Source organism: Lemur catta, chromosome 7, assembly GCF_020740605.2.
Source record: "Lemur catta isolate mLemCat1 chromosome 7, mLemCat1.pri, whole genome shotgun sequence".
Taxonomy (NCBI): domain Eukaryota; kingdom Metazoa; phylum Chordata; class Mammalia; order Primates; family Lemuridae; genus Lemur; species Lemur catta.
Genome location: NC_059134.1, coordinates 44,688,956 through 44,710,673, shown reverse-complemented (window position 1 = coordinate 44,710,673; position 21,718 = coordinate 44,688,956). Strand labels below are relative to the sequence as shown.

The window sequence follows — 21,718 nt, the reverse complement described above, 5'->3', positions numbered from 1 at the left end:
TGAGGTGGTTTGTTTTTATCTTGCTGATTTGTTTGAGATCTTTATAGATTTGGGATATTAGCCCTTTATCAGATGTACAGTTTGCGAATATTTTCTCCCATTCTGTAGGCTGTTTACTCTGTTGATTATTTCCTCAGCTGTGCAGAGCTTTTTAATTTAATCATGTCCCATTTGTTTATTTTTGTTGTTGCTATATTTGCCTTTGGAGTCTTAATTATAAATTCTTTGCCTTGACCGATATCTAGAAGAATTTTTCCTACATTTCTTTCTAGAATTTTTATGGTTTCATGGCTTACATTTAAGTCTTTTATTTTGTCTTGCAGAAAATTCATCATTTTAGGATGTTGTGGTCACTCACGCCTATAATCCCAATACTTTGGGAGGCAGAAGTGGGAGGATCACTTGAGGCCAGGAGTTCAAATCCATCATTTCAACTCAAAGGGTCAAGTAGTTAACTAAGGAAAATATAAAAATACATATAGGGGTTCATGGAGCCAGTTACACTGCTTGTCAGAGAATCATTTATCCATGAAATTTTAGTGATTAAACAATTTAGTGTACTCCCCTGTATAATATTGTATATTGTTTATTTACTTGCCTCTAACAATTATCTTCTTAAATTATTTTTCCTGAAATACAACATTGTCTTGTCTTTTTTTTTCTGATTCCTAAACACATTTCCACATCTCTTATATTCTTAAAGGCAAGCCTGTTAGGTCTCTCCAAAAGAATTTTTAATTATATTGTTTATATAATATACACATATTTTAATTGGTACAATCTGAAGTGTGCTTAAATATTACAATATTAGCCTTTTAGTAAGCTGCTTATTGAAGTGCTTAAGTACTTTCCTTTATCACTAAGCAAGAATTCTTACTAATATTAGTAATAAATATAGTGCTATGCATTTTATCATAAGCTGTCTTACAAGATATATATTTTATTTTGCGTAGGAAACGAACAAATTCAGCAGCTATCCACTGTATCACAGTGTCTACGAAACATATGAGTTGGTGGAAAAATTTTATGATCCAACATTTAAATATCACCTCACTGTGGCCCAGGTTCGAGGAGGGATGGTGTTTGAACTAGCCAATTCCATACTGCTCCCTTTTGAATGTCGAGATTATGCTGTAGTTTTACGAAAGTATGCTGACAAAATCTACAATATTTCAATGAAACATCCACAGGAAATGAAAACATACAATGTATCATTTGGTATGTTACCCTTCCTCTTTTAAAATTCATTATCTGCATGTTTCTATTCATCTTTAAAATGTAATGACCTAGTTTAGGTCATTTATTATTTATGGCTATTTCAAATGATCAAATATTCTGTTTATGTGTAAAAATGCATTTTCCATTTCATAAGTGCTCACATCTTACACAAAATATAAATACCTGTAAAACACAAAGGATGGTTTTCTATATTGTTCCCTTTTCTTGAACTATAGAACAATGTCATTAGAAATTGTGTTCTTAAAGCTTTTGATGATATTAATTTCTATTTCAGATTCACTTTTTTCTGCAGTGAAGAATTTTACAGAAATTACTTCTAAGTTCAGCAAGCGACTCCAAGACTTTGACAAAAGCAAGTATGTTCTGCATGTATGTTATATATATAATAGATATAATTGAAGGAAAATACTAATTGACATTGTTGATGCTGAAATAAGGAAAGTTTTTTGCTGTTTTCTGTCTCTCCACTCTAACACCCTATCTGTCAAAGACCTATTTCTGACATTGTGTGTGGGAATTATTGTGTTGCTCAGAAGTGCCTCCCATAGCCAACTAACTGATTAGTTACAACATCCTGCCCTTAACGTTGAAGGTCCTCCACTGTGTTACTTGGCTTTTCTTCAGTCTTAACTCCTGTTCTTTCAGTATCTATACATCATACTCTAGCCAAATTCTTTTGTTCTCAGAGCATACTTTCTTTCTACCTCTTTTTAAAGTATTACCTCTGCACAGACTTCCTCATTTCCACTTCCAGGTAGTAAAATTCTGTTAATATTTATCCAGAATAATAAATATTGTGAAGCCATAATATTTTTGGAAATGCTAAACTTTTAATATTAATTCTGTATAAAATAACAAAAGTAAAACCATAATTTGAACAGAATTTTAAGATGGAAGAAAAAATATGAAAATATTGAAGAAAATTTTTTAAAAGTAGAATTTTGAGGGTAAACATCTGTGTATTAAACATAGTATCTGACGTAAGTATCATGTCCTTGGGAACTGAGGTAAGGATGCATAGAAGGGTAAGAATAGATGATCCAGAAATAGGCTTAGTGATATATAAACAAGTATTTGTAATTAATGAAGGATACAGCAAAAATCAATGGGAAAAGGAAGAATCATTCAATAATAATATTGTATAAGCTCTTTTAGCAGCTGATAAAAAGGCAAATTCAGAATCTCACTTCACATTGTGTGCAAACATAAACAAAAGGTGTAGAAGAATTATTAAAAAATGGAAATTTCTTGAAAAAGAAATGACACGTTTAGAAGCAATGAGGAAATAATGCAATCAGATTTGGGAAGATTAACATGGTTCAGGATATGGAAATTCACACTCAAAAGCAAAGAGAAAAGAGTTAGAAACTACTTTTCCAGCAAATATGGAAAGAGGGTAGTATATACATTATAAAAATATTTTTTAAAAATCCCCCAAATCCAAAAGAACAAATTGGAACTATGGGTAATAGACAAGACAAATAACTCAAAAAAAATTTTATCAAAGATGCCACCTATAAGGAAACACATAGCAAAATATTCCAGTTCACTTAAACATAATTCAAAATTACAAATGAAAATATTATTTTAATATCAAATTAATAACAGTTTAAAATTTTGTTGTGCACATTGCTATAGGCAGTACACTGAAGCAGAGGCTCTCATTTTTTTTGATAGCATTGTGAAATATTTTAACCTTTTTACAAAAGATAAATACATATTGGTAAAATTTCAAGAGTCATCACAGTGTTCTTATAGTTTGACGTAGTATTTTCATTTCTTGAATTTTTTTCTTAAGGAAAGAGTTTCAATTTTGGGAAATAAGGGACTGCTTAGAAAAACATATGAATTATAAAATTATAATAGCAAATAATTCAAAACAATCTAATGCCTAAGAGAAAGTATTTTTAAGAAGTGATATCTACCAATTTGAATATTTTGTAACAATTAAAATTGATCATAAATACAAGATACTTAAAATATGAGGTAAGCAAAAAGGATATAAAATTGTAAATATAGTTTGATTAATTTTTATTGACAGAGAAAAACTTAAAGGGAGCAAACCAATTAGTATATAATATTTGTGTTATCCTGAGGGGAGAATTGTTTTCTTATCCTTTACAATTCTTTTCAAATGTTTTATGTGAGGAAGAAAAAATTAACAATGAGAAATACATTTTCAAGGAGATATCAAGCACCATATATTCTATGAAGTTAATTTTCTATCTTTAAAAAAAAATGATGTTTTCCCCCTCAAACTGCCTCATGATTTGAATTATGGCTTTCTTAGGACATTCCATATATTCTATGAAGTTAATTTTCTATCTTTAAAAAAAAATGATGTTTTCCCCCTCAAACTGCCTCATGATTTGAATTATGGCTTTCTTAGGATGTTCAGCATTCCCTTCCTTGAGTATTTCTGTATTTATCTTATCCTCTCTAAATGATAGTTAAAATATAGTTTGTGTCTCTGTATAATATTTACAAATCCTGAATCACCTGAGCAGTGCATTGCACATACTAATAGTAAATGCTGGCTAAGTAAATTAAACTGGACATAGAATTTCTCACCTAAGGGAGAGACCACTTTTTTTTTTTTTTTGAGACAGAGTCTCACTCTGTTGTCCCAGCTAGAGTGCAGTGGCATCATCATAGCTCACTGCACCCGGAAACTCCTGGGCTCAAGTGATCCTCCTGCCTCAGCCTCCAGAGTAGCTGGGACTACAGGCGCAAACCACCATGCCTGGCTTTATTTAAATTTCTTGTAGAGACAGGGTCTTGCTCAGACTGGTCTCGAACTCCTAAGCTCAAGCAATCCTCCTGCCTCAGCCCCTCAAAATGCTATGATTACAAGTGTGAGCCACTGCACCTGGCCGAGAGACACTTCTTAATCCTGGTTTTCTTGTATCACTCCCTTGCCCCACCAAAGGATACAGGGTATTGACTCCTTAGTATCTTCATACTCACATAGTAGTCAACCTTTAAGACCTACAGTTTTCTAGTTGTGCCTAAGGAGACCAACATACTTCAGGAGTGAAAAGATTCTGTTCACTTAACTCTGGTGCTCTGAGCATGCTGAGTGACGTTCCAGAGTTATTTCAAATGGAACTCTGCTCTGTATAAGGGTTTTTAGTTGTTAGCCACAAGATTAGGAGAGAGAGAAAGAGAAGGAGGAAGGAACGAAGGGAGTGGGGGAGAGAAAGAGAAAGAGAAGGGTGTGTGTGTATGTTTATGCATTTACATGTGTGTATCCACATGAATTTTTGTATTTGTAGCAATGTTTTGTCAATTTGATTCAGAAATCCATTTGATTACTGAATTATCTTTCATTTGATTGTCTCATCTGTTTATGTGAACTGCTAACAGGTAAGTCTATGTCTCGTTTACCTTTATAATGTCACAAAACCTGAGTCTATGATGCTAAATAAATAAATTTTGAAAATAGCTCAAGTCCAGATTATTGGGGCTTTGGTTATTCCTATTTTCTTTTTGTCAACACAGTGCAATTGAAAGAACAATAAGAGTACTGACAGCCTATTTCACTCTAAAACTTTCTAGTGTCAACTTGGGCAAGTTAATTCACTACTAATCCTTAGTTATCTCACCTATAAAATGGGGCTATTATTATCATGTCCAACTTGCATGAATGCTCTGAAGATTAAAAATAACCAATTATATAAACATTCAAAACAGAAATTGGCATATAGGAAGTGATCTCCAAATGCTTACTTATTATTAAAACTAAATTATAAAAAATAAGAGCTAACTGAATGAATAAAAGGATTTATTATTCCTTGTTGTAATGATTGTTTCTCAGTAGTTAATTAAATTATGAAAATTAGCATATTGAGTTCAGTAACTCATTGTTGAACTATTCAGGGTTTCTTGATGAATTTTCAATTATATTGAATCATTCTTATGATAACAACCTGAGCACCACCCTTTGGAATGTGAGTTCTGTGAGAGTAGGACGTTTGATACGTAGCAGGCATCCAACCATTGTTGAAAGAATGAAGCAAACATCATGTCTTGTGTTTACGGAAGGTTATTTCTAATAATAGCGAGAATATTATTAGTTTTCACTTGGTAAATAGTTATAATTTGCCAGGCATCTTACTAAACATTAGTAGATTATCTCATTTCAATATTAATAGTACTTCTCTGAGTAGATTATTAGCATATCCAAGGTGAAAAAAGTCTTGTCTGTATTTATATACTCAGGTTTTTCAATTAATTATTATTGCAATAGAAATAAAAATTACTGTCTTTTTTTTTCTATTAGCACATGCAACTGTTTCTGGATTTCATAAGCCTTAAGCAGAATGGTATTTTATAGGATTTTAAAATATAGTAATAACTATGTTAGTGTTCTTGATTTGCATATTATAGAACTTAAAATATACAATCGAGCCTTGAACAACAGGGGTTTGAGCTGCACAGGCCCACTAATCTTCAGATTTTTTTCAAATATAGCCGGTCCTCTGTATTGGTAGGTTCCCTATCCTCAGGCAAACATGGATAGAAAATACAGTATTTGTAGGATGTGAAACCCATCTATAGAGAGGGCTGACTTTTCCTACATGCAGATTCCGGAAGGCCCACTGTAGAACTTGGACTTGAGGACTTGAGCATGCTTGAATTTTGGTATGGGGGAGGGGGTGGTCTGGGAACCAATCCCCTGTGTATACCAAGGGGTGACTATACTAGTAAGTTTAGTTTTGTTCTGAATTATTAGTTTGCTGAATGGTACATACATTTTCATTAAGTTATAACTATACTCATTTCCTTTTGTAGCCCAGTATTATTGAGAATTATGAATGATCAACTGATGTTTCTGGAACGAGCATTTATTGATCCTTTAGGGTTACCAGACAGGCCTTTCTATAGGTAAGAAAAAAATACGACTCTTTGCTGTAATACTGCTGTTTCTTATTTTTTTGCACTGTGAAAAAAAAATCATAGTTGACTTCTCAAGGAAATAGAAACTTTCAAAATATATGTAGTAAATGATAAATGTATTGTTTCTTCATATAATGTATTAATGATTCTTGCATATTTTTGTTTTAGTATGTTTTTGTTTCTAATTATAAAAGAATGTATGTTTATTTTAGGAGATTTAGAAGATTTAGAAAGGCATGGCAGAAAATATAAATCTCCCAATCCCATCCGTCAGATATAAAATCATGTTTATTTTTGGTATGTGTAATTTCAGCCCCCTTTTCTTTAACTCTTTGCTTTGGAACTTGTCCTCTTCCAGGGCTATTACATGAACTGGTTAGCCCCTTAAATGAAGGTCTTTTCCCTAGGTCATGCAGAGCATTACAAAATTATTTGTCATGATTCTTCATGCTTTGTGCTAAGCATTCTAAAATGTTAGTGTGACTTTTTTTTTTTTTTTGAAACAGACTCTCCATCTGTTGCCTGGGCTAGAGTGCTGTGGCATCAGCCTAGCTCACAGCAACCTCACACTCCTCGGCTCAAGCAATCCTGCCTCAGCCTCCCAAGTAGCTGGGACTACAGGCACATGCCATGATGCCCAGCTAATTTTTTCTATTTTTAGTAGAGATGGGTCTCACTCTTGCTCAGGCTGGTCTCGAATTCCTGAGCTCAAGGATCCTCCCACCTCAGCCTCCGGGAGGGGTAGGATTATAGGCGTGAGCCACTGTGCCTGAGCAAGACTTTTTTTAAAACAAGAAGAAAACACAATAGAAGATTCCTGGTCACAAATAGGACTTTAATTATCACAAGTGCTATAATTCAGGGGATAGTATGGTGTAAGAAATCAGCTCTTATTTGTAATGTACCTGAGGCAAATCATTTAATCACTCTCTCAGACCTCAGTTTCTTCTTTTGTGCAATACTAATAACAAATTTGTAGAGTTTGTTTTTAAGGATAAAAAAATTGTGAGTACATTCTTTAATACTAAGCATGATCCCTAATAGGTAACCAGCTCTTGTTCCTATCATTGTTAATGTTGTAGCTCTGAACCACTTTATCTGTTTGAAGTCAAAATATAATTAATTAATACATATTTCATAGACTTTGTAGAAGATTGAACTTGGAAGTTCAGTTGACACGTGGCTTATTCAAATCATAAAATTAGGAGTATGTGATCCAGGAATTGTAGAGTATTCTTGTTTTTGTCTTGTATATCAGTTGGGAAACTAATAAACAGCAAACTGTTTTATCAACAGGCATATCATCTATGCTCCAAGCAGCCACAACAAGTATGCAGGAGAATCATTCCCAGGAATTTATGATGCTCTGTTTGATATTGAAAGCAGTGTGGACCCTTCCAAGGCCTGGGAAGAAGTGAAGAGACAGATTTCTATTGCAGCCTTCACAGTGCAGGCTGCAGCAGGAACGTTAAGAGAAGTAGCTTAAGAGGGTTCTTTAGAGAACTCATATTGAATTCATATGGTAGATCACTCAGAAAGAATCATGATGGGTTTATTTACAAATTAAAAATGGGTATATTGATAAACTAAAAATAAAGTTGTAGATTATATATGCATGTATGTGTATGTGTGTGTGTGTGTGTGTGTGTGTGTGTGTGTATTCTTCCTATGGGTCAAAAATGAACAATGGATGACTTTTATGCTCTAATTATAAAAGGTTATTCTGAAGTTGGAAAGTTGAACTAAGTATTAAAACTAAGGAGAACAGCCTAATATAGTAAAACTCTTATCTGGCATTATCAGGGAATCAAGTCTAATGTAGTACCTTCCAAATCTGTTCATGTCATTGCACAGAGAATAACATGAGTTTGTCATGCAACACCCTTGGGAAAATGCAGAAGACTGCTCCAAACCAGAGGCCTCAGGCCTTGCCTGTCCTTATCACTATCTTAGCACACCAGTTGGGAAACTCTGATCTAATCACACTTCTAGTAAGTATAGTCACTGTATACCATAAGGAATAATTACTTTTTTAAAATTAAGAAACATTTTATTTATGTAAAAGGCTATATAGAGAATATATGTACAATGAGAAATAGTAATGAAATGAACATTTGTAAACCCAGTAACCAGATTAAGAAAGGAACATTTCCAGTGTCTTTGGCTCTCCATGTAATGCTGGCTCCTTGTGCCTTTTCTGCCAGAGATAATCACTTTCTTGAGTTTTATGTTTATCTTTCCTCTGTTTTCATTTATAATTTTACAACACATGACTGTATCTCTTACATGTTTTGGTTTTATGTATTTTTTGAACTTTTTATAAATAAAATCATACCATGTACTTTTTCTGGTACTTGATGTTTTCACAAGCCTTTGAGAGTTCATCTGTGTACCATGGTGGCTGTAGTTCAGATTTCCCTGCTACAGAGCATTCACTCGCATGAATATTAGATTTATCAGTCAGGGTTCATCAAGACAAAGAAAGCACACAGTAACCTGAACAGGGAAAGTTAATTATAAAGAACAATTAATTATAGCAGCATTGGAGTAAAGAAGTAATGTGTAGCAAAAGGTAAAGAGAACTCTAAAGAATATATGCATAGCAGATATAAGGAGTGGATATTATCCATAGGGCAAAGTTGGAGGGGCCAGTGAAGAATCCCCCCCGACCCTAGGGCTTCATTCAATGTTCAGAAGTCGCTGTGGTAGCAGCTGCTCTCCGTTCCTCGGTCGCCGCGCCAGCAGTCCAGGGTCGCACCAGAGCGTTCGGGGCGCCCCCGAGCGGGATCCCGCAGCCACCGGGACGCGCATCCAGCCCCGGAGCCTCAGGCCGGGCACGCTGCGCCCCGGGGCTCGGCAGACCCCGCGCGGCTGCCGCTCCACAGGGTGTGCGGTGCGGGCTGGCCGACGATGCGCCCGCCGGGCTTCTTCCCCGGCCGTGGGAGCCTCGGAAGCCGCCGGCCACGCTAAGCGCACTGGAGCCGGAGCGCAGCCGAGCGGAGCCCGCGCCGCCGCCGCCGCTGCGCGCTGCTCCCGGGCTCCCTCCCTGCGTGCCATCCCCACTGTGGGGGGAGGCGGGCCGCAGGGGCGAGGATGGGCGAGGGGGTGCGCACAGGGTTTGGCGCCGAAGACCGGACTCTCAGAAGCGAGGGGATGTCGCAGGCCTCTGTTCTTGTAGGAGTTTAGCTGCAGAACCCCCGTGTGAATCCTCCTAGGCATGTTCTGACACAATACCACTCCTTAAGACGGATTTACCATCTAAGTGTCAAGCCAGCATTTCACAACCAGGGAGAAATGGTCACCAGAAGAACTAGAAGAGTATGGCAATAGTGAAATTTCTTTTCCCTCTTGAAAATGCAGATTAAAGGATTCAACCAGCAAGTGGTAAATCAACGAAAAGCAGTAACAAGAGCAATTTTTGTGAAACCATGGTTAAGTCAAAAACTTGTGTTATTTTTGAATATGAGTTCTGTCGTGGAACCAATACAAGGCAGACAGCTCGAAACATCAACAAAGTGTTTGGGAAGGATGTGGCTAATGAACACACAGTATGTCAATGGTTTGAGAAGTTCCGTTCTGGTGATTTTAATCTTGAAAATGAGGCATGTGTGTGACCTGAGACCAAAGTGGATAATGATGAGCTGAAAGCTGTAGTGGAAGCGAATCCATCTCAGCCTATGTGGGAATTAGCAGCAAGGTTTCGTATTCCTATTCCAATAATGTTGGACCATTTGAAACAAATCAGCAAGCTAAAGAAGCTGGATAGATGGGTACCACATGAAAAAAACGAGCATCAGAAAAGAAATCGTCTTGAAGCTTGCCTTTCTTTACTGTCACAACATAAAGGCAAATCATTTTTATACCATATTGTTACATGTGATGAAAAATGGATTATGACAATTGCAAGCATTTGACACAATGGTTGGATAGAGATGAAGTGCTGAAACACAGTCCAAAACCAAATATTCATCAAAAAAATCTAATGGTGTCTGTTTGGTGGTCCAGCACTGGTATTATCCACTACAGCTTCATGAAACCTGGTCAGTTGATTGTAGCAGATGTCTACTGCAACCAGTTGGATGAAATGATGAGGCTGCTTGTGATTAAGCAGCAGAGATTGGTCAACAGAGAAAGGCCAAGCCTCTCACAAGACAACGCTGGACCACACATCACACAAACAAAGCTGCTCAAACTACAGCAGCTGGACTTGGAAACTCTCTGTCATCCACCATATTCACCAGACTTTGCACCAACTGACTACCACTTCTTCCAGGCTTTGGACCACTTCTTGCAAGGAAAAATATTCAATTCTCAACAAGCTGTGGAAAACATCTTTGAGATTTCATTGCCCCTCACTCTCCAGGTTTCTTCTCTGCTGGCATAAACAAGCTACAATTAAGATGGCAAAACCGTGTCAATAGTTTAGGTGCATACTTTGATTGTACTGCTTCTTGTTTGAGATATAATAAACTAAACTTTAGATTTATTTAATTAAATATGAAATAAACATTTCACTAAATATGAAAAAAAAAGTCACTGTGGTGCTACACTTGCAGAACTTGCTGCAAATCCACACTCTAGCACATTGACTGCCACACTAGAAAAAAAAATTTTTCCTTGGGGCCATGGTGTTTTATTACAAAAATAGAATAAAAACTTCAAAAACAAAATGATTCTTTCTAATTTAATGAAAAATTTATTTTTTATTGTTTTCTGTGTGTGTTTTATGCAACACAATCTACATTTTTAGAATTAAATTGTTAATATTAATTGTAACAATAAGAACCTCAACAAGGTAAAGAAACCTGTGAGCTATGTATGATTCATGAGGCCCCGGGCTCAAAACTATCGTGAGTTAAATACAACTCACATGGCAGTTAAGATGCTAGAACTCCCCAGAAACTTGCCTGCTAGGCCCCTGTGGAAAGCTGTTTATGGGGAAGTGTCTTGCCAGTGACACTCCACTCCAAATCTGCTCAAGGACAGTGTCAGGAGAAGCTCTTGGCTGCTGGATTCTGCTGCCCACCATGAACTGCAGGAACTAGGTGCCATAGCAGCAGCCTGCCCTACAGGATATGGAAACTGGTGAATCGTGTGTGCCTTGGGGCCAGATGCTGGAGACATCATTTTCCTTCCAGAAGCTTCCAAGGGAGCACATGGAAAGCAGGAAGGAAAACCACCTCTTGCAATGTATTTCCAATGGCTACTCACAAAATTTAACATCATGCCACTTGGCAAAGAAAAAATATTTAATGGACCCAGATCCATTTATGAAGATAATGAAGAGTGAATTTAAAGTGAATAACCCAAAGTTGGAAAACTAGTGTATAACAGAATGAATTTATTCATCTTTCTGCTGGTGTACGTTTGGAAAGTTTTCTGTGTTTTACTCCTGTGAACATTTCTCCTAATGCAAATATTCAAGAGATGCTCTTTCCTGACAGTATCTACCTCTGAGTGGAATTTCTCAGTCATAAAATGTGTACATCTTCAATTTTACAGGGTTGTAAAATTTGCAATGCCAAACTGCTTCAAAGTGATTTTACTTATTTGTATTCCCACTGGCAAAGTAATCATGTTATAAAAAATAATAGAAATAAGAAAGATTGTGGCATGTTAGAGAAATATAAAGAACTCAGTGTTACTATTAATCGAATCCAAAGAGCTTGTGGGAGGAAGGATCCATACAGTGAACATCAGATATGCCATCTAAGGCTTGGGAAGACATCCAAAGAAATGTAACGATTTTCATGTAGTTTCTAAAATGCCACATAGTAAGGTTAAGCAGGGTAGGGATATGGTCAGATTTGCATTTTAGAAAGTATCCTGGCCTAAGTATAGATGGATTAGAAGGGCATCAACCCAGTAAAAGATCAGACCCTAAATCTTTTCTCATGACAACAGCTGTGCCATGTGGATTTAACCCTCAGAAAAGATAAGACTACCCTTCTTACCCTTTCGATTTCAGTTTAGATCTCATCTCTTCTGGGAAGACTTCCAGGATAATGGCTCCTTCCCTTGTATTGCCAACTGGACCACAAGCTCCTTAGGGACTAAGTGTTGCTTGTTATTTTGTCTCCAATCCCTACCAGTATGCAGAGTCCAGAGCAGACACTCATTTTGTGAATAATCAGAGTAGCATGCATATGAGACTCTGTCTGAGAAATTATCTGCTTTGAAAAGAAGAGCCGTATTACACACTAGGATTTCTATAATGTTTTTGCAAAGGGATTTGACTGACCATACTAACAGGCTTTTTGTTATCTTATTGATAGAGAGTTGGACAATATTGTAAGGGTGGGATAAGATGAACAGTATTATTCTAAAAAATGGACAAAAATCTGTATACTATTTGAAAACTTTGTGAACTTTCAGTTAATTCTGTAAGCATTTAATAAGATCCTCTCAAAACATTTTATGTAATTCTGTGATTTAACATAATTTGGCAACACGTTTAATGTAACTGTCATTCACAAGAGGTTGTACAGTGTTAGGGTGATAGGCGGTAGCGAAGTTTTGAGACAGACTGCCTTGGTTTGAACTCTGGTTCTCTCATTTACTTCAAGAACTATGGGATCTCTGTTCTTAAGTTTCTTAATCTCTAACATGGGTATAAAATAGTATCTATTTCACAGGGCTTCTGTAAGAATTAAATAAGCTAGTAATGTAAACCACTTACAACAGTTTTTACCATGTAATTAGTAATAAATAAATGCTTGATATTGTCATTTGAATGATAGAGTATTTCTTAGTATGCTAATGAAATATCACTTTTTCTCTTTTCCCTCTTCTCCATGATGATACAGTTGAATTAGATGATAAATGTAGTTTTCAGCCCTAAAATTCTGAACTAGTCTTTATTCTTTTGTATGCATCTTATAAGTTGCTTATTACTTATTTCTAATATAGTTTTAAGATGTCTTTCACTAACTTGTACCTATATACTTGTTGTTTTGTGGGATTAAAAAATGATGTGAATTAACTAACTTCATGAAAAAGAAATGTACCAAATAAATTTTACATTGATCTAGACATTTATTGGTGATTAAATAAATCACCAAAATTACCATGTTGTAGTGTCCTGAGAAGGATAAAGATATTATTTACATTTTAGACAGCAGTTTCATGAACTTTAATCAAGAATATAAGATCAAGAGTAAAGTAAAAAGGTAATCACAAAGATCCTTCAATATTAATAAGACAATAAAAGGAATTTATGAACAATTGTGTGCTTGTATATTTGACAATTTAGATGAACACATTTTTTTTTGAAAAACACATCTTACAAAAGCTGACAGAAGAAAAAATAATCTTAATGATATGACTTATAGTAAAGAAATTGAATCCATAATTTAAAAGTAGAAAAAATCTCACAAAGAAAACTCCAATGATCTCTTTCAGTGAAATCTCCCAGACATTTACAATGAAATGACTCTGGGTGTGTGCCTGTGTGTGCCTGTGTGTGTGTGTGTGTGTGTGTGTGTGTGTGTGGACATTGAGAAGTTGATTTTAAAATGTGTGTGTGGCTCGGGCTCTTTGAAGATGTTTTAGACTTGAGAGAATAAGGAAGACACAGAACACAACACCACAGAAGAATTAGTTTTCATTATTAGCCTCATCAACTCAATTATTTTGGTACTTAAAAAGCACAAATGAAACTGCTACTGTACTGTGAAGGGAAAGTATTTGTGACAGACAGATGATAAATTCTAGTAAGACAGGGCATAAACATCTGTCTCAAAGGGGCCTCGTCAGCTTTTCACTGCCTTAAGTCCTGAGTCTGAGCTCCTTTGGAAGGAATGTGGTGGACTTACAGTCTGCAGTAGACTTAGATTCTCAGTAAATCACAATTGTATTCTTTAGTCATTACCTCATGAAACTATTTCTAGACTTAAAAGATAATGAGCTCCTTTTTAATCCTCAGAGAACATGGAAAGTTTAAAGAGAACCACCATGGTTTTCCCAAGTCAGAACGGATCTATCCTTCCCACTCACTTTCCCATCTCACGCTAGCTAAATTGAGTGCCTTTGAAAAAGTAGCACTTCAACACCAAATTATTTTACGCTGGATCCCTAGCAAGATAGTAAGCAGTACCTGCATCCCAGAAATGCTAGGAGATACACTGTGTTCTGAAGAAAGGTATTCTATAAAAGACTTTCAAATGTACATTAGAAATCTATTTCTAACACACCTGTGGCTTCCGCATTCAGGTTCTTGTTGTCCAGCGTACTGAACATGCCAGGTTGATAATTGGCTTTCGGGTCTGTTTCTCCTCTAAATCTTCTGTTGAAAGTTACAATTAGGCAAAAAGCAGATGACCAGGTGAGCCTGATTTTGGTGTTTTTCCTAAGCAAGTGTTTCTAAATGTCTAAGGAGCACTGACAGCAATTTAAAAACTTTTTATTGAGCTTCAGGTAAAGACACTCACCAACTCGATCCCACCAACCACACTGGTGGGAATCCTGGAATTCATCACTGTTTGTCAGTAGAAAACTTGTACTGGGTCGCATGGGATTTTGAGACGTCAAAAGTTGATGGGAGCCTGACAGCAGCCTGACACATGCAAAATCCATGTAAGAGTCCAGAAGGATGTGTTACTGCTAATGCCCTGGCTTCTCATGACATCCTCCACCTGTCTCAGAGAAGGTGAGCGAGAAGAATAAACCGCAGGGGATTTATCACCTACCTGGTGCAAGATGATCTTCCATGGGAATCTCTGAGCCTCTCAGACTGTCAGTGTTCTTTTGAAAACAGTATTTGGCGCATCTGTACTTTGTTTCCTAATCCCCTGATATTTATGATATCAATATTTCCTTAGCCTAAAAAGTATGTTTTTTCAACTATCCATTTTTAGATTTATGTTTGTATTAAATTTGTATCAAGATAAGCCCATATACCTTGGTAAATTTACATCTGTCAAATATTCTAAAATTAGCACATGGCAAAAGGGTAGATTTTTAAATTCTTTTATTTTATTTTATTTTATTTTATTTGTTTATTTATTTTTAAGACAGAGTCTTACTCTGTTGCCTGGGCTAGAGTGCTGTGGTGTCAGCCTAGCTCACAGCAACCTCAGACTCCTGGGTTCAAGCAATCCTACTGCCTCAGCCTCCCAAGTAGCTGGGACTACAGGCATGTGCCACCATGCCTGGCTAATTTTTTTATATATATATTTTTAGCTGTCCATATCATTTCTTTTGTGTTTTAGTAGAGACAGGGTCTGGCTCTTGCTCAGGCTGGTCTCAAACTCCTGACCTTGAGCAATCCTCCTGCCTCTGCCTCCCAGACTGCTAGGATTACAGACATGAGCCACCACCCCCGGCCTTTTAAATTCTTTTTGATAGGTTTAGTGGTGCAGAGCAGGGATGCAAGCCTTTTAAATCAATCTTTTTCAGGGGTCTTTGGCTATGGAATGATTGGGGAGAGAGAGAAAATCTCAGGTACCTTTAGCTACTTTTTCTTTCTCCAGTTGTACACAGCGAATTCTTTGTCCTTATTAAAGATTTTATAATTCTTTTACTATTTTAATATATGCATTCAACTTCCCTACTAACCTATAGTCACCAGATGCTGAAGGTTTTGTCTAACTTATCTTTGAAGACTGGGTTTAATGGGAGGAGAATGAGAAGTTAGTATGGCACTTAGAAAAACTCAGTAAGGCTCACAACCACTTAATTGCTATTATTTTTATCATTTGCCCTAGAGATGAGGTCACAGAGCTTGGTTCATAAAACTTTTAAGTAATGTGTGAAGTAATCCCCAAACCAGGAAACAATGGTGCAAGCAAATGTGGGATGAGTCTCTCTCACGGGAGAGCACCATTTAACAGCACTAAAGGAGGCATCCTACATGACTAATCATTTAATTTTTATTAATAAGTGGGAATACTAGAAAGCCTTTCCTCTTATGTAGATGATATGCATCATTTTAAGAAATGTTTGAGACATTTTTTGAAGAATGAAATTTCTGGGGAAGTCCTTATATATGTGTCTATGATAACCTTTCCTTAATCTCCTAAGGATAGACATTTAAAGTACAAGGATGGTGAACTGACACTTCAGAACTCATATTTATTTACAACTGCATGTCTTGAGTAAAAGGACAACCACCTCTTCCTAAGTAATACAAGGAATTTCACCAACTATTATACATACAATTATTTAAAATACAATTGAGTTCCTTGGTGCACTTCTTTGAATGAGACAGTTACACAGTACAGATGTGTTGGTTATCCCAGTTAATGACTTATTGTTGGGCATATTCAGATAAATAATGATTAAGAACTTAACAAGAAAATATAAATTCAAGAAGTAGAATAAGAGACCAAATTTTAAGAATCATGAGGTCATTGTTTATAGAATAAAAAATTATTTAGTGAAATAATTATTTCCGTGAAAGTTTCTCTTTGAACAACACGTATCATGTCAACTTTCTTGCATCTCATCTCAAACCCCTCTGCTTCATGTTAGGCTGTTAGACTCCAGGTGTGGTTTTCTGTACTTTGTTAATCCAATCAATCAATTTTGTGCATTTCTGTGTAAACTAATCAAAGTTTTCAATTCCTTCTGGAAACAGTAGTCAATCACAAGAAGTGGGTATGGTTTTAGGTGAGGCAAATCCCATAAAAAGCCCACCTGTCCACCCTTGGAGAGACTTCTCCAGAGAAGACCCACTGCATTTGTGGCTGCTGGGCTTTGGAGAGCCAAGAGTTACTGCTCACCTGGAAATTGATAGATTTTTCAGAGCTTCTAGAGGAGAGATCACTGATAGCAAACTCTGGTGGGTTTGGAATTTAAAGTAAAGCTCTTGTTGCTTACTTCCTTTTATAACATTTACATTTTACTTTAAATTGACTTGTCAGTCCCCTCAAGTTTTATCCAAACAAGTAGCTTTCATAGTTATTAAAAATGACATCAAAATAAGTATCTGTAACTAGAACATTTGTAATGCACTGGTTTGTGTTAAACTTTTACTTGATCATTTTTATTTCACTACTTTCCCTGTTGCTAGATGTTTTAGGTTTTTGGTTTTTTCTGGTTTTTTTTTTTTTTTTTTTTTTGGCATGATTTCGGTCTATTGCACAGGCTGGAGTACAGTGGCATCATCATAACTCACTGCAAGCTCAAACTCTTATGCTCAAGTAATCCTCCTGCCTCACCTCCTGAGGCTGCATGCACCACCATGCCTGGCTAATTTTTCTACTTTTTGTAGAGATGGAGTCTCACTCTTGCTCAGGGTTGGTCTCAAACTCCTGGCCTCAGGCAATCCTTCTACCTTGGCCTCCCAAAGTGCTAGGATTGCAGGCATGAGCCATTGCATCTAGCCTAGAATTTTTACATCTTAAAAGATATATTTTCACATGTTTTATGCAATTATGGAGCCCATAAAACACCTAAAATGTTCATTGTAATGTACACATATAGTAATAGTTTTTATAAACATCAAAGTAAAAGATAAATATGTTGAATTAATTGAAAACACTTCTTGTAAAAGCACTGTTTTCTGTTCCTTTAAAACTTTCAGTTTGCAGACGAGATTTGAAAAGATTTCAATATAGATTCCACTAACTGGTAAGGGCTCCAAGAAGTTTCATTGGTCATTATGGAGAAATATTGGAAATAAACAAAATTCTTGGTCACATTTCCATTAAGGCATGTCTGTATTCTACAGTGTACAGAGGAAAGCTCAGTGCTTACCTTCATTTTTTTTTAAAAAAAATAGTTGATTAATTGTTGCTAAGTACTGTAGGCTTAAATATTCCCTATTTCAGAATGTGAAGTTGGTCTCCCTGGTCATCTGAATTGACTCTGGGAAAAACTTTTCCTAAACTCGAAATAATAGATAATTTGTACATTTCATCTCTTGAAAGGAAGAGTTTTGACATTGAGCTTAGAAGGACAAAATCAACTGTTTATAGTTTTAGGAGTTGAAACTTGAAGTTAATAAGCAATGTAGGGATATGGAAAAACAAAAAAGAAAGTTGAATTAATGCTAATTAAATTAGTGAAGCTTAGATGAGACCTACTCAATTTTAACAGTCTTTAGAAAGTCGATCACTGAACTCGTAGGCAGGGAGCATAGACTATCAGCACAGAGACTAAGTGTCTTTTGTGTGTTACAATCATAAGATCGTTGAGAGAGAGAGAGAGAGAGAGAGAGAGAGAGAGATTGATTCTGGATGTGCTTCTGGACCAATCAGCTAATATAAGTAACTCTGGAATCTTCCCCACTTTTACCCTCTGCACAGTCTTTAAATGTGTCCATAATTTAGGTGTGATTGAGAACACTGCTTGTTTTAACAAAAAGGATCCCAAAGACTCCCTTGTGTCATTTTGCCATTTGTATCACAGTATGGTTGATCTTTGTACCTGTAGGTTCCACAGTTGTGGATTCAACCAACCACAGATAAAAATATTTGGATGAAAAATTTCTGTACTGAACATGAAATAAATGTGCTGAGGAAGCCCTCATGGCTCAGCTCAGACTCTGTTGTTAACATAGCCTTGGATAGTCCCTTAGAGGGGAATACCAAAAAAATACATTATTAAAACACAAAATTAACAACAAAAAAACCAACGAAGCTGCAGCAGAATATATGCTCATGATTAATCACTTTTTGTTTTCTTTTTGGGACTTGGGAAATGTATTGGAAAGGTGAGTTGACCCTAAGGATCTGCTCCATCTGAGAAAGCTGTTCTCTTGTTAATGAAGTGGATGTCGTGTTTTGGGTTATTAACGTGGTTCTCTGTTTCTATTTTCTACTTTGTTTCAAAAGACATTCTGAAGCTTTGTCCTCCTAAGTCTTAAAAGTTTTGTTCTGTGGCTGAATTCAAATATACCTAAAAACAATTTGCTATTCCGGGCTTTGTTCTACTCATTCCCCCAATGTTCTCTAGCCCTGCCCAATAAACCTGAATAAGGAGACTATTCTAAGGTACCACAGAGAAGCCCTGTCTTCAAAATGGTGGAAGGTGAAAGAGACAGAGGAAAGGGGAGGATTCCCTAAGGATGGGAAGGGGAGGGAGGTTTTGTTCCCCTGAGTAGCCGTGGCCAGGCCCTGCTCCCTCACAGCACACCCCTGCTGTAGGCAGGACAATGGCCGCCTCAGGACCCTCGGGCCCAGGGCTGTGAGGCTGGAATTGCATTCGTTGCTGGTACAAATGATCAAAGCCTTCTGGCTTAGTGGACGTTCTCTTTTAGACATTGACGTTATCATTGGTGACTACTGCTGGCTGAAGTCCCAAAGGCTGTACCTGAGTTTTCTATTCCCTATCACATACCCAGGATTTTTGCACAATCTGAGGTGGTGTGAGGGGTAGAGGGAACAGCACTCAAAAATTTTAGAAGTTGAATATTGTCTGAGAAGAATGGGGAAGTTGGAATGTGATATAAGTGAAATTTAGAAAAAAGCAAAATTTCTTGTATCCCCAAGAGTGTGGAATAAAATGTATATCCAATTAACAAAAAATGGGAGAATTCAGATGAAATACTAATATCTTAGACTAAAAACCAGTATGTTTATAATGACGGTGTGATTAACCCTTGCCCTGCAGTGACACTGATGCCATTCTTTTCAGGACCCAGTCAGTGCAGATGCAGAAGCCCCAGCCTGTGAACCCAGAGCTCACTTCGTGGCGCATCGCTGGACTCCTGGACATGCTGAACAACTTCAGAGGTGAGAGTCCGCTCTTTGGCAGTCAGGCCTCAATTTCTTTCTTTAGTGGTTTTTGGGGATGAGCTCTGTCCTGTTTAAATTTTTTCTTACATGAAGGTGGTACGTGGTTTTCCAAAAGTTTTTAATCACCTTTCTCTGAATAGTCATAATGATCAAGACTGAAATTTTTGACTTAGAGTTTGCTGAAAATGCAAAAGAAGATACACATTTCAGTTATATCTGACGTAGGCAGAGTAAGAGTATTCAGCTCATGTGGTTATGAAGAGATACAATGCCTATTCCTCAGAGTAACAATCAATAATTTTGTTTATTCATTTACTCCAACTTTGAAGATTTAGATTTGGCATTGATTGTAATTTGTTCTATATTATATTTACCATGCATTGTACAAAAAACACATAGTTATAAAATCAGAATGTTTTGATCAACAAGAAAAATGACTAAAATGTCTATGAACAGAACAATGTAAGATACCTCTGAAAACAACTGAAAGAAGCAGGACCCGTGAACAGGGCTCAATGACGTTGGGCACTCCGCAGCAGAGGGCTCAAGCTAGGATTAGCCTGAATGGGGTGGGGTCTGAACTGATAGTGTTAAGCCAGAACATTCTGCTCAGAAACTTCCAAACCACACATGTGGATTTCTAACAAATTTTTTGATGTTTGAAAATGTAACAGGTACAGTTTATATCTTTTTTTTTAATTTATTTTTTTTTATTTCAGCTTATTATGGGGGTACAAAAGTTCAGGTTATATATATTGCCCATACCCTCCCATCCCCCCGAGTCTAAGCTTCAAGCGTGTCCATTCCCTAGACAGTGCACATCGCACTCATCATGTGGGTATAATACCTGCATCCTAGCAAATTCATATCTGTTTATTGACGGTATTCAAGACAACACAAGAGGAGATTTCTACTAAGGAAAAAAAAAGTTTTAGGTGTGTTCTGAAACAAACTATTCAAAGGTACACATTAAATCACTGTTTCACACAGTGATATGGCCAGGTTTTTTTCTTATGAGAAGGAATTTTGTGTGCTGTAGAGGTGGTAATAAGCCTTGATCTTCACAGATTAGTGAGTCTGAACTCTCTTTGCTCTTTTTATTCCATATTTTCTTGAAGGAGAAGCAAATGAAGTGACTAATAGGGCAGAAATCCTCTGCCTCTCAGGGCACTTGCTGATCTATCTTTGCTTCTTTTTGCAGTGGACAATCCTCTGAGTATGGAAATGGCCAGTTGCTATATAAGGCTTTCTGAGGACCTGAGAAGTGTCATATTTGGAGATGAAGGTCACAGTGCACCCTGGGAGCTCCAGACGGCGGAGAGCTTTGCTGCATGGGGAGCTCAGGCCTTCACCTCGGGCAGGCATTACTGGGAAGTGGATGTGACACACTCCTTCAGCTGGGTTCTGGGAGTCTGCAAAGATTCCTGGACACAAGATACCGGTATTATTATTGATTCTGAGGATGTATTTTTGCTATTTTCTTTAAAGGGGAGCAATGGTTATCGTCTCTCCACCAACTCCCCACCCTTAGTTCAGTGTGTGCAAAGGCCTCTGGGTCGGGTTGGGGTGTTTCTGGATTATGACAATGGAACAGTGAGCTTCTATGATGTTTACAAAGCTGCCCTCATATATAGTTTCCTTCCTTCCTCCTTCTCTTCTCCTCTGAGGCCTTTCCTTTACCTATGTTCCCCGTGAAAATTCAGGTTTCATGATAATTTACTGGTGAGTTTTCATGCCTGATGAAATTATGGTTCTGAGACCTCGTGTGAGGCAACAGGACTGTGCAGGACTGCCTTTGAGCTCATTGTAACTTTAGGAGACATAATCACCCTATGGTTATAAAATGGGATAACCACATTGAATGTATAAATTTGTTTATTAAATTTTACTTCAATAAAATT

The 21,718-nt window shown here is 36.8% G+C and overlaps 2 protein-coding genes across 3 annotated transcripts in view; both read left to right on the top strand.

Moving 5' to 3' along the window:
• FOLH1B (folate hydrolase 1B) overlaps positions 1-7,751 on the top strand; it is a 43,042-nt gene extending 35,291 nt beyond the window's left edge. Inside the window, exons 16-19 of one of the 2 annotated variants that reach the window (XM_045557149.1) lie at positions 954-1,218; positions 1,514-1,595; positions 6,034-6,126; positions 7,435-7,751. In XM_045557149.1, the coding sequence (XP_045413105.1) occupies positions 954-1,218; positions 1,514-1,595; positions 6,034-6,126; positions 7,435-7,624 (630 nt within the window). In that variant the 3' untranslated portion in view covers positions 7,625-7,751. The remainder of the gene's footprint in view (positions 1-953; positions 1,219-1,513; positions 1,596-6,033; positions 6,127-7,434) is intronic. The other variant, XM_045557150.1, reaches the window with a different exon arrangement.
• An 11,483-nt stretch (positions 7,752-19,234) lies between these two features.
• On the top strand, positions 19,235-21,512 carry TRIM64B (tripartite motif containing 64B). Its single transcript, XM_045556935.1, has 3 exons — positions 19,235-19,266; positions 19,693-19,814; positions 21,019-21,512. The coding sequence occupies exons 1-3, from the start codon at positions 19,235-19,237 to the stop codon at positions 21,510-21,512; spliced, it is 648 nt and encodes a 215-aa protein (XP_045412891.1).
• The last annotated feature ends 206 nt before the right edge of the window (positions 21,513-21,718 follow it).

Bases quoted from the DNA above. Each gene is read 5' to 3' on its own strand.
- TRIM64B (XM_045556935.1), top strand. From the start codon at position 19,235: ATGGCCGCCTCAGGACCCTCGGGCCCAGGGCT. The intron at 19,267-19,692 runs GTGAGGCTGGAA...CTTGCCCTGCAG, and splicing joins GGACCCTCGGGCCCAGGGCT to TGACACTGATGCCATTCTTT. The intron at 19,815-21,018 runs GTGAGAGTCCGC...TTCTTTTTGCAG, and splicing joins CATGCTGAACAACTTCAGAG to TGGACAATCCTCTGAGTATG.